Source organism: Cupressus sempervirens, chromosome 9 (assembly GCF_028749045.1).
Source record: "Cupressus sempervirens isolate cs-2001-9-10 chromosome 9, ASM2874904v1, whole genome shotgun sequence".
Taxonomy (NCBI): Eukaryota; Viridiplantae; Streptophyta; class Pinopsida; order Cupressales; family Cupressaceae; genus Cupressus; species Cupressus sempervirens.
Genome location: NC_143126.1, coordinates 372,842,968 through 372,856,344, shown reverse-complemented (window position 1 = coordinate 372,856,344; position 13,377 = coordinate 372,842,968). Strand labels below are relative to the sequence as shown.

The 13,377-nt window shown below is 34.9% G+C and overlaps 1 protein-coding gene across 1 annotated transcript in view; it reads left to right on the top strand.

Annotated features, from left to right (window-relative positions):
• SAP18 (SIN3 associated polypeptide P18) overlaps positions 1 to 13,377 on the top strand; it is a 62,435-nt gene that overhangs the window by 28,704 nt on the left and 20,354 nt on the right. Inside the window, exons 2-3 of the mRNA XM_089800173.1 lie at positions 7,349 to 7,381; positions 7,531 to 7,641. Of these exons, the coding sequence (XP_089656299.1) occupies positions 7,349 to 7,381; positions 7,531 to 7,641 (144 nt within the window). The remainder of the gene's footprint in view (positions 1 to 7,348; positions 7,382 to 7,530; positions 7,642 to 13,377) is intronic.

Sequence of the window (13,377 nt, the reverse complement as noted above, 5' to 3'; positions counted from 1 at the left end):
CTTAAGAGAGAATTATAGATGAATTGTAGTTTACAAGGTAAAGGCTAGGCTTTTTTCTTCATTTCTATGCTTTTGAAACAAGGTAATCCAACAACAATGTAACTACAAATGATTCATTGAAACATATACTTCTTTAATGAACGCAAATCTAGCTTGATTTATAAGGTTATATTTATAAAATTTTAAACACTTATTTGTAGATTTTTAGTGAGAAGATCATGGAGCTTGAACACCAAATTTGTTTAGGCAGCCCTTCTGATTTTAGTGACAGCCTTGCATTGCTTCTAGTTTGAGCACAATTGGAGCATGTTTGAAAGCATTCTCATAAAAAAAACTTGATCTAAGTGTGCCTTGATGATCTTTCCTTATCCAATATAATCTTCACCTTCACATCAAAAAGGTGGAGGGTGAGGAGACTCATGATGTTATTGACCTAGATGACATTGATGTTGAAGAACACACAGCTATATTAAGAGGGGAGGTGTGTGAATCAGTATAATGCTATGTTTTTCAGGGATGCATTACCAGCCCTAAGCCTCGAGTTTTGGAAACCGTACCCATTTTAGGGACTTGGGGAGGGCTGGAAACATTTTCAAGCCGTCCCCACCCAAGCAAGAAAATTGGAAACCCGTCCTCGAAACTTTGGAAACAATCAATGTGTCTCCAGACGGTGTTGACCATCCTTGGGACTCCATAGCCGTTTCCAATCCGTTTCGGGGACTGCTCGAAGTTTCCAATTTTAAAATAAAATTTAACTCAAAAAAAATTAATAAATGGTGATTTTCTGCCCATTCACAGGCCCCACATTAAAATAATAAAATGTATTATTTTAACACATGTTGAAAGTTTATTTTTTTGGAAGCCATTACAAACTTCGCATCCAACTATGACTGAAAATTCAAACTTCAACTTTTGTTCAACAAACCAGACCTGAAAATGATTGCTGCTAGGTTGAGGAATACTTAGATTGTTTTCAGCTTTGATAATGCTCTTATAATAGCAATAATTGCCCAAAAATAAATTGTTGTAGCTGGTTACTGCCAAAACAAGATGGCTACTACCCGTCTAGGAAGATTTGGCACAACAAATTCAGTTTTCCTCCAAAACCCACAAGAAAAAGGCTTTCAGCTTTGATAATGCTCTGATAGCAGCAATAATTGCCTAGAAATAAATTGTTGTAGCTGGTTACTGCCCAAACAAGATGGCTGCTACCCTTCTATGAAGATTTGGCACAACAAATTCAGTTTTCCTCCAAAACCCACAAGAAAGGGCTTTCAGCTTTGAAAATGCTCTGATAGCAGCAATAATTGCCTAGAAAAAAAGTGTTGTAGCTGGTTACTGCCCAAACAAGATGGCTGCTACCCTTCTAGGAAGATTTGGCACAACAAATTCAGTTTTCCTCCAAAACCCACAAGAAAGTGCTCTAAATTTTAAACATATTGTCCATCTATGGCAGATTGATTATCTCATTTGATGTCATCCTATGTTCCAATTCTTTGATGATGATTCGATTTGATGCTATGTTCTATTCTGATTTGATGAATAAAATTGATGATTTTTAAGTTATGTTGCTATATGAATGTGACAGTGTTATGTAATTCTCAAATTCATGAATATATATATATATATATATATATATATATATATATATATATATATATATATATATATATATATATATAGCTCAAAAAAACCGTCCCTTGAAACCCGTTTCCTCATCCCCTTGTCCCGGAAACTTAGGGTAACATGTCTCTTTTTACTAATTTAAACTTTATTAATTGTAAAAATATTATTTACTGAATTCCAACAATCGTACACATAAGAATGCAATGTTTTACATAGAAATCCTAATGGGAGAAAACCATGTCAAATCAATGCTTTTATATAATTCTTCTTTTACAATGTTTGTAGGCACCGACTTACTCGAGGTACCAACCCCTCATTGAATTTGTAATTACCAACTTACTAGAGGCATCGATTCCTTGCGAATTTGCACCTTGTCAATGTTGCTTCTCCAACAGACGATGGATAATTTTTTTTCACAATCCCTCTTTCTCAAACTCCTATTATGATGACAACAAATTTGCCACCAAACTTATCACAAATCTCTCTATAAAACTGCTATTAAAATTTCTTGCAGTACTCTTGAATGTGCTCTTGAAAATGCTTCTTAATTCTACAGTAGACCTGTACTTTCAAATGTGCACGTAGAAGCCTTATAAATCAACACTTGATCTTTGCTAATGGATCCTCATTAGTCTTGTGTGTGCTTTGTTCTCTGCCTTATTCACTATACTCCCTTTCAAGATCTTGATCTCCTTTATATTTTGATACCTTCAGGAAAGGATTGGACTCTTCAAAAAGAGACAATCATTTGAATGGTCATATTTCTTACTCCCAAATTTGCATATTAACTTATTTGCTACCTTTATTCTCTTAACATATATTCTTTAAAGATTTTTCTAATAAGAATATGGGCAGACTCAGAGAAGTTGCAAATAAGTAAAACACAGTCAATATGGTGCCCCATCTGATTTCAGATCATTACATATATAAATAATTGAACCTCTCATGTACGGCTACAACTAATTACGAACATGGTGAGTTGTTAAAATATTTGAACAACTTGTAACAAAACCAAACATGAGCACTAACAAAAGACTTCCAACATTTTCCTTTTATTCCTTGAACAAATGTTACTTGAGGATGCATCCGCCCAAACCCTAGTGTTCTTGGAACGGGGATGTCAAGGGGGACATGTGAGTGTCCTGTGGATGTTTGGGCATCCCTTGTTGGCATTCACTATTTAGTATTTGGCATTTGCTATTTTTCTATTTTACTTTTTAATAGTCTTATGCATCTTTGATAATTAGCTTTTAAGTACCATATGTATAGTATACAGAACACAAACTGAGGCCCTTTGTCCCAGTGTCTTGGAAACCTGTCCCCCTGTTCTCGATGGTGATGTAACTAAGCCTTGAACACAATTCCCTGTCCTTAAAGTTCTTCTTTGGTTTTACGCACTCTTGTAATATCCCCAAATAGGATTCTATAAGCAAGAAAATAATTTATGCAACCTAGGGAAAATCTGATAACAAAAACTTTTACAAGCTAGGGCATAAATCTGGAAATTTGATTGCATCGGGACAAACCTGAAATTCTGATCAAATTTCAATTCTGATTTATGCAGCTAAAAGATATAGATTTCAAATTATTTGAATTTCGGAACTTACAAAAATAAAACGAAAAGATCTTCTTGCTTTGGTTTCTGTTACTACCAAGCCTGAGACAGAACCCTTAAGACTTCTTTGTTTGGATGCAAACCCAAACAATACCAGGTGTAAGTTCAAATAAAGCTTACCATTGTGCTGATTCGCTACAAATACCACGATGGAGTTTCAAAATTGTTTTCAGGTCTTCTAAAAAAAACAAGCTCATTTGCAAACAACGACCATGAACCAAGAAACTCCTGACTTAGAAAGGCTGGAGAAATGGTGTCAATAGCGACGAGAAAACACAAGTCAGGTTTTGCCAAAAACAAAAAATCAAATTTTTTAAAAAGTGTGGATTTATTTCAAAAATTAAGAGTAGATTATTTCTTTTAAGAATTTATAATATTTTGAGGAAAACTAATCTGACTCGGATACCTGCATCTAGTTCTCCTATTGACAATGAATATGCATTCGGACAACTAGTGGGCATTTTGATCTATCTCAGTGCCACTAGACCTAATCTCAACTTTGCAGGGAGTTGCATGTCTTGCTACATGGCAGCTCCCACTTCAGATCATTGGGCTGCAACAAAGCGTATCCTCTATGGACAAAATGAAGATCCGCGATTGGGGAGGCTATGTTGATGACAAAAAGTCCACTTCTGTGTCTTCAGTTTGCGCATAGGTGCTATCACTTGGACTAGTAAGAAGCAACAAGTGGTATCTCTTTCTTTAATTTAAGCTGAATATCGGGGAACAATCAGAGCAGGTTGTGAGGTAATTTGTGTTCCAAGAATGCTTTTCGACATCCATATGTTTTATGTAGGCCTGTCATCCCTTTTCTATGATAATCAAGGGGTGCTCAAACTTGCCAAAATTCCAGTCCTCCATGTACAAACCAAGAATATTGACTTTCATTTTCACTTCATTCAACAATTGGTTGAAGATGGATTCATGAATTTGCACCATATTCCTACAACGAACCAGATTGCTGATATTCTCACTAAGTCACTCCTTCCAGATAAATTTGTTAAGTTCAGGGGGTTCCTTGGTGTAGTTGACAGATTGGCTATTAAGGGACGGTATTAGAATAATATTTCTGAATATCTCATTTATTATTCTTTTAATGGTTAATATTGTGTATCTCATAAATATCAGATTGTTTCTAATATTCTTTTATTCTTTCATTATTTGAATGTTTCTAATAACAATGATTGTTTCGTAATAGAAATGTGGTCCTTGTAAACTATATATGAGTGTCTTGCTCATTCATTAGCTATTCAACTATTTTACCAAATTAATAGGTTGAACCTCTTGAATTTATTCCCATGCATTGAATCTGCTCATTGTCTTCTAAAATTATTCCCACCATGTTTCCATTATCTTCAAACATTGATACACCCAGACAAGGTCTGATCACACCAGCAATAAGCTCAAATTTAGAGACTTAAAATTAAATATATCACAAATATTTAATCAGCCAGATATAATAAATAATAATCTTCTTCATGTTGATGCTCATTGCTGGGTTTTAGTTGACCAATTGCTATGCTGTTATGTATTTTCCTTGATACAAAGTGCTTCTGCTGTTTCTGTGATTACTGCTTTATCCTTATATAATAATTGCTATTATGCGGTCGCTATCTTTGGTTTATGATTGCTGCTAATTTAATTCTTAAGTCGCTGATTATTATAAACAAATCCCATTATTGTTCATTGGAAACTAAGTTACCAGCTTCTCTCCAGCAACCCTCAAAGTCTGATTTGATTCTGTACAAAGTCTGGTCCTTATCAAATTCTGTCCAAATTCTCTTGCAGAGCTACAAATTCTGTGAGAGGAACCCAGGGAGAATTTGCAGCAAATTTTGTAGAAGATGGTGTCCAGTGGCCAGAACTGGGCTGAATTTGATCTCAAAACATACTTTTGGACTTTTTTAAAGTTTGTTTTTTTTGCCTAATTTGGTCTAGTCGATCCTCCCAACCCTAAAGTGACCACTAAAAAAACCAAAAAAGATGGTTTCTTTGTTCTTTATGCATTTGTGAATGAAAATGAAAACTCAGAAGAAATCCAAATTGATAATAGATGACATCCAAATTGACGATTATAGATGAATGTCTTTAAAAAAGATATGTTATCTTTGAATCCAGGACTTCAAATTTGAATCTCAACTTTTGATCTAGCCTGGTTAGAAATCCTCGAACCAATACAAAATAAAAATTCAGATAACTACACTTATGTTTTGACAATTACTTTCATTCTCACCTGTTCCCTTGATATGGAAATATGTTCCATGTAGGTGACCAAGCGAATGTATCATGTTGTATGTATGGCCAAGTGCTGCAATTAATATATTGTTGAATTGAAACCTAGATATGGTGGTCTATTTTGCTATGTTGCTTTACTATTAACATAGAGATGTATGGACTTATTTGTTGTTGCATATATACACACACATATTTTTAAAAAACATATGTTTTTGGTATGGATGAACCCAAAATGAATCTGAACCCAACCCCAAAAAAAAGGACGAATTTCGAACCCGAATCTTGAATCTGCATCCATACCAGAATCCGAACTGGCAACTTAGATTGGAAAAAATAAATATATATAATTGCTTGCCTCTCTGGAATGTAAGGGCTGCTTTTAACAAATATTTCTTTGCTGATTTTTTGTATGTTTCTGCTACAGATCACACCTTGTATTATTGCTTATTATGATTGCTGACTATGTGGAAGTCAATCATATTGTGCATTGTTTCTTATGAATGGTTGGTGCTCATTATGTTTGCTTGATCAAACATATCAAACATAAACATACCTGTCATTCTCCGCATTTTTGCCTAGAATTACCAATGCTGTGAGGTTATATTCTCACATTGTATATCAGAATATTGTCAGGAGTGATATCAATCTTATGCATGTTTTCTTCAGTGGGGTTGACCTTTAACATTAATGATGACACTTCTATCATCCTCATTTATAGCCATGCTCATTTGCTCTCCATCAATGATACTATGCGAGCATTCTCTTCTTTCTTCCTTCTTGACATCAATGACAACATTGCCAACAATTGATCCATATTCAGATTAGCTAAAGTTGTGGATATAATGTTCATTTAAGAAAATCTCTTTGAACCAGAGAGAGAAGCAATAACTACTAATAACATAAGCACCATAAGATGACATGCTTGAGGATTCATTCCTTCTTGATAAGGTAATTCATATGTACCTTAAGTTCAAGGTTGTATGCCACTAGGATGGGAAAGAAGTTGAGTGTAGTTGTTCCATATTTGAAATTTTGAATTTCGAGCCTTGGATGGCAATGGCATGGAATCGTTGGTTTGTGACAAATTGCTATCAAAATAGACTTGTGTGGCCTTAAGTTCATTCTTTATGGTTCTCGTGTTTCTTCTTTGTGTGTTTTACGTGTTGTTTTTTATTTGCCAAGATTTTTGCGTGTCTCAGTGTCTCTGCGTGAGTCAAATGTATGTATTGCTGAGTTTTTGCAACAGTACTTACAGAAATATTCAAACAAGTTGATAAAAAGGGTCAGACTTTAGTTTCTCAATGCAGAATACCTTTGTGAAAAACTATCGATTATTTGTGTAATAAACTCAAGGCACTTGGGACAAGTGCATGAATCTAGTTACAGGAATAGCAAGCATAATTTTTACAAGGATTCGAAGAACCTACTTTTGCAAGGTCAGAAGCACTTTCCAAAATATTTCCTGTTAAGAATTGAAAGGTCTCTGAATTTCTTCTTCCTCAAATTTCCTTGATCTGAGATCAAATATTGTGGATATGACTACAGAATATTGGAACACAGAATTTCTTTTTCTTCATCTCCACATCATCAAATTAAAGGTTGTTATGAAATGTTTCCAATGATTGGATTAAGAGAAGGCATTTATACCTTGATTATTTCTTCTTTCCATTTTATGTAATGTTCCCAGGGTCTTGGGAGAGTTCGTGTTTCCAAATGAAGGAGTGAATTGGTGCAAATTGGCCTCTTAGGTTTCTTGTGTGGGACAGAGGTTGCTTTTACCTTTGTTCCATGAAGGATGGTTGCTAGCAGATTTTGATCCTGTATTTCTACATATTATATTGGTTTTCATATTGTTTTATTTTTTGTATGCAGACTTGCCCATTGTTGCTTCGGGTATTCACGAAGGTACACCATTTTGTATTTAAAGGCATTAATGAGGAACATCAAACTGCAAACCAATATAATTTTATTTGCCTTTGGTTCAGGATTTTCATCTTATTGCAAAGCTATTTTTATGGATTACTGAAAAGGATTTTATTGTGCACTTCTGGCAGATTGGGAGTCATCATACCCCTGAAGACTTTGCAGTTAGAGGTAAGGAGCCAAAAGATGAAGTGCAAATTTATACCTGGAGGGATGCGACACTTAGAGAGCTAACAGATTTGGTAAGAAGGAAATGATTCTTTTTAGTACCACATCTTTAATGAGATTCCTTTTTATATATAATTTCGTTTGGACAGTTAAATTATTATGTTTTATTGTCTAAAAATTACTGATTGCTCTGTTCAATTTTAAGGTTATTATTTTCAGAGTTGGCCTTGACAAAGAGAAAATAATTAAGACTTAATAATGTTTAACAAGATTCCTTTATAAATTCTTTTTCATTTGGACCCGTTTCTTTTTTTATGTTTCATGTCTTTATTGTAGCTGGTTTGGGAAGATTTATTAGGTTTGTAGTGTTGTTTCATCTTTCATCATATGTGTCTATATAAGAAACCATGAATAAAAAAGCTAAGTTGACGGTTCAGATTCAGGTTCGAAATTCGTTCAAATTATTTTGGGGTTGGGTTTGGATTCATTTTGGGTTTGTCCATACAGGAATATATATATATATATATATATATATATACAGCAGCAAATAAGTTCATACACCACTATGCTAATATTTAACATAGCAAAATACACCACCATATCAATATTTCAGTTCAAAAATAATAATGTTAACATTAATAATCAGCCATTATTAATCAAATATCAGAAAATATTAAAAAACCATCAAGTAATTCATAAAAAGTAATGCTATAGGTCCATTTGAGGTCAAGGTTGTGATTTTTGCCACATTGTAAGCTTCCCACATTAACTATCATACTGGATGGTTCAAAGAAAGTAGCTTTGGATCAGACTGGATGAAGCCAAGAAAGCAAGCTTTGGATCCAGAAATATCCACGGTAAATATCTCTTTTAGATTTTGCTGAATCCATAATTATCTATACATTTTAGGCTATATGCACGAATTATGGTATTACATACATTTCATTATAGATATGTGGCACTTTTATACATCTTGATTCCTCTTCCCAAGTAGCATTGAATTCAAATTAAATATGATTAGTAATATTAGTCTACTTAGGCAAAAGCATTTCTTGAAAAAGTAAACAAAAGGGTGTATTTTGATCAAATTCTCTGAAAATTCTCCTACATTTTGTCTGGGTTCATCTGCTGTAAACTACAGTTGCTTAAAAGTCTCTTAAATTCTGCCTGGGTTCCTCTCAGAAAATTTCCAGCGAAATTTGGTTTCTACAGAAGACTTTTGATAGAATCTGACAAGGACCAGACTTTTGAGATAATTGAACCAGGAATTCCTAGGTCCAGGAGAGAATCTAGCAACTTAGTAAAAAAGCACAGGGTCAATAAATCTCATCATGTACTCTTCACCCAGATTTTGTAATTCTCTAATGTAGCCTTTCAGAAATAGGATCTAGTAGTAATAAAATTAAACTAGAAAAATAAATAAGTAAAAACAATATAACATAATATTACAAGTTAATTAAATTGAATGACTACTCAAGAGAGATGAAATGAAGACGTGTGACTTCCTCAACAAAAGATATGAAAGGGAAGAGCATTCATTTGAAAGGATATGAGGAAGGAAGGAAGATGGGAGAATAGGAATTGAAGAAGGATTTATATAAGGAGAAAGGAAGGAAAGGAAAAGTGGTTCCTTCAGAGGGCCCAGCAATGATGAAGGGTCACAACTCTTACAAAGGGTGCTAATTATGGAAGGTTGTGACGATTAAAAAAGGGAGGGAAGGGTATTTTTGTAAGGAAAGTTAAAGATGAGCAGGGAAGTTGAAACGGGAGCAGCGGCGATAAAAGATTATTTGTCAGATTTTAAGAACAGACTGTGAAGATGAATAAGAATAGGCATCAAGCAAATAAAATAGAATTCCATTTGATGAAGGAAAATGATTAAGAGATTACTCTGATATGAGAAATCAGACTTAAGATATGTATACAGCTATCGACATTGCATCCGTGAATCATTATGGAACTTAAGTATTTTATGCATTTGATCTGCCTATGTGCAATAATAGATAAAACGCATTTGATCTGCCCACATGGCCATTATGAATAATGATGCATTTGATACACCCATAAACAATCAATTCTGTTATATGCATTAGTATTTACTATTTATTGAGGGTTAGAGGGCTAATACTTAAACTATGTGATGGGGAGCTTTTTCAACTAAGAGCTTTTTAGCTCTTCCTAGGCTACTCCTAGCCCACTATAGGGTTTTCTCTCCTAACCCTAACCTAGAGGATCCCTCTACAATCCCCTTTCTCTGAGAAGCTCTCCCAACAATTCAAGTTTCAATACCATTCTCCCAATTCACCTAATATGCATTCTTTGGCCTAGATTGCCAAAATTACCCTAAATGCACCAAGTGACTCAAAAATAGGGTCGAACCTTCCTATTGAGGTTCTTGACTCATTTCCCATCATTCTGCACCATTCTTTCAAGTTTCCCTCACTCAAATCACCAAATTGCCTAGTTAGCCCTTGTAGCCCTAAGAGCCCCTATTAACCGTCCTAGAAACAAGGAAAGTGCTATAGCTCACAAAAACCCTTAATAAGGCCATTTGGTGTATTCTAGTCTTTTGTTCCCTGTGGCCAACCCTTGAAGATTTTGTAGGTCTTGGGCTCCAGTATAGTTTGTAAAGTACGGACTCAGGAAACCCTCTTTTGAAGGGTTTTAAAGGCAATGTTAGTGTTTTCTCTACCACATCCGTCAAACTCCATTCCCAACCTCCTCCTTTGAGTTTTGCTCCATTCATACACTACTCCTACATTGCCAACTCAAGATTGACCCATGCCAATCTTCTATTCATCACAAAATCTCTTTACAAGCATTTCCTTGCACCTTGCCAAGCTCGTCTGCTTGCCTAGGGCTCACTTGTAAAAATAGCACTTGGCCTTCCACAACCTCTACAAATACTATTTACACTATTTACAGAGGCTATTGCTTGGTCTCCAAGAGCCATGGTGTTTACACCAAAGACACTCAAGCCATAGCGCATTTCATGCTTGCTACACAAAACTGGACAACAGGATTACTGGAACAAATAATTTTCTATACCCTATCAAATGCTTATTTGAAAACAAAACAACTGCACACAGATTCAAGGCATAAACACAAGATACTACTCCATTAAAAACAGTTCCTTATTCAATCCAAAAACTCCAATCAAACTCCAAAACTATGCTTCAAATGCATATATTGTCCTACTACAAGTGCTATCTGTACCATAGTTGGAAAACTCGCCAAAGGCAAAAACTCGCCAAGCCTCCCAAAAGTTTAATCGGGAAAAACTCGGCGATTTAAAAAAAAAATTCAGGAACCTAAAAAACCGCTGAAATTTAATTTAAAATACATTTATTTTGCAAAATTTAATGAGAAGATGCATCTAATAAGTTAATTAAAGACAATACAAAAGAAACAAGCATAGTTTAGAGAACCCAAGTTAATTAGTGGTAGATTGGTGAGTACGCTACATGTTGGGGACTTTGCACCCTGTAGATTGCAGAGTCACCAACCACAAGGAAGAAGAATTTATGAGCAGTGAAGACTGTGTCTTATCTAATGATGTAACACCTAACTTAAAGGTTTGGCAGAATTTATTGCTTAAGTTTAAAGCATGTATTTATTAAAACCAACACTGAGCTTTGATCAAGTACAAAATTAGGCCAAATTCCTTAATTTGCATAATATCTAGAAAAACCAACTTTAGTTGTAGCGGGTCCCTCTTCATTGACCATGATCCAATGGGCAGATGGGTATTTATGATACCACATTTACAACTGGGTACAAAGCATGGGGTTTTGAAACCATTACAACTGTGAAAGAATGAGACCTCTTGTAGGTGCATTAAATGATGTTATTTATATTATGAAAGAGTTAGGTTTCTTGAGGAACACTAGATGGTATGTGGTAGATTCAGGACAAAAATACCTTAAAAAAAACATTTCTTCAAACTTTTAGACACAAGAGAATAAGGGAATAGTGAGTACAAAGTACAATGCCTCCTTCATTGGACGACTTCTATTCTGAGTGAAGCATGACTCAACTTTACAATCAGGGCTTCTTGGTAACCCCAACAAATAAGCATACAGTGTATAGGTGCTAAACTATACAAATCACTTTTTGCCCTTTTTAGCTGTCACAAGCCGCGGGCCAGTAAATCGCGAGTTTTAACCAAAAACTCGTCGAGTTTTTGACGAGTAATCGCCGAGTAATCGGCGAGTTTTTGCCTCACTGCCGAGTTTTTCCAACTGCGAGTTTTTCTGGGATTTACTCGCCCAGCTTAAGTATTCGGCGAGTTTTTAAAACTCGTCGACTAATCTGCGAGTTTTCCATCTATGGTCTGTACAACCAACTGTCCAACCCCTGAAATGAGTTGGAAAAGTCTTAAATAGACTTCATGCTCCATTTTAGCCTGCAGTTTGAACCATAACTGCCCAATTCGTTGGTTTTTCAAAAACTGCCTATAAGTGTCAAACAATTTTGCAAAAATTGCAAAGTTGTCAATGCAACTTTTTGACAACTTTTGCAATTTTGCTCCTAGGCTCTTCAAACTTGGATTGAATGTTACCAAACCTTCTAGGATGACGTTAGAACATCTAAGGGCCACCTTTACACACTCTTTGCCCCCTTTAATGGCATTTTACCTCATTTTGCCATTTAGAGCAACTTTTGCAATTACCCTTTATTAGGACCTAATTGACAAAATTAGACTTCTAATCCAAAATCCTATCAAATCAAACCACCTAAACACACCTTGGGACTTTATAACTAGTCCTTATTATCCCAATGGTTGGTTAGACCATCTACAAACCAAAATCAAGATTAGGGCTTTACCTTACCCTAGGTGCTCTTGCACCACTATGTGTTCACACTTATGAGTGTGTTTATTCTGTAATCAATCACATATGAACTGGAGGAAATAAGATAGGGAGATGCTGTTTACTGGCACCCTTTGTAAATATTCTACAAATTTTGTATCCTTGAATCAGACTTCTATTTCAGTCCTTGATTGCTGAGAATGGTCTTCTAATAATCTGAATATTGAGGAGGTTGACACCTATAATTCTGATAAGAGAATTATATACTTCTGCAATAGATTAGTATGATATTGCTTGAGGAAATAGCCTTAAATGTGAAATGTTTGAAGAACATTGAACTTCTCTAATGCTGATACAAGAAGGAATAGTCGACTTTGATCTAATATTAAAAGAGAATATCTTTGCACTATAAATTGCTGGATAATGATGCTTGGAGGAGCAGATTGAATTATGTTTGTGTGTTCTTCAAAACTGCACCACTATTCCTCTAAATATCTAGACTAGAAGACTTGACCCTTAAAGGGCAGGTCTCTTCCCTAAGTTGGCTTGAATGACTCCTAAAATTGGCGATATGCTAACTAATCCATCATTAGTTAGTGACTAATGCATTGTGTTAGATTCACTTGTTTAATATTAAATAATTTTGGAAAGTTGCTGCCTAGAAGAGAGAGGTAGGAACACATACATAAGGCCATACGTAGATACTTAGACTTAGAAGAGCAAGTGCGGTCTGCACTTTTAGACCTAGAGATTATTAGGTTATTAAACTTAACACTCCCTCTTAATTTGATAATCTCATAGAGAGATATTATATCTAGCAACATCAATACATATGAATAAGCAAGAATTAATACTCTATATCTGTCAGAATCTTCTTAGTATGTGAAATCATAGAACACATAATACAATGTCATATCACCAAACTTGTGATATGACAAATCAGTGCTACTAGTGACAAGTTACAGGATAAATCTGAAGGGTAACTTTCTTCAATTATCC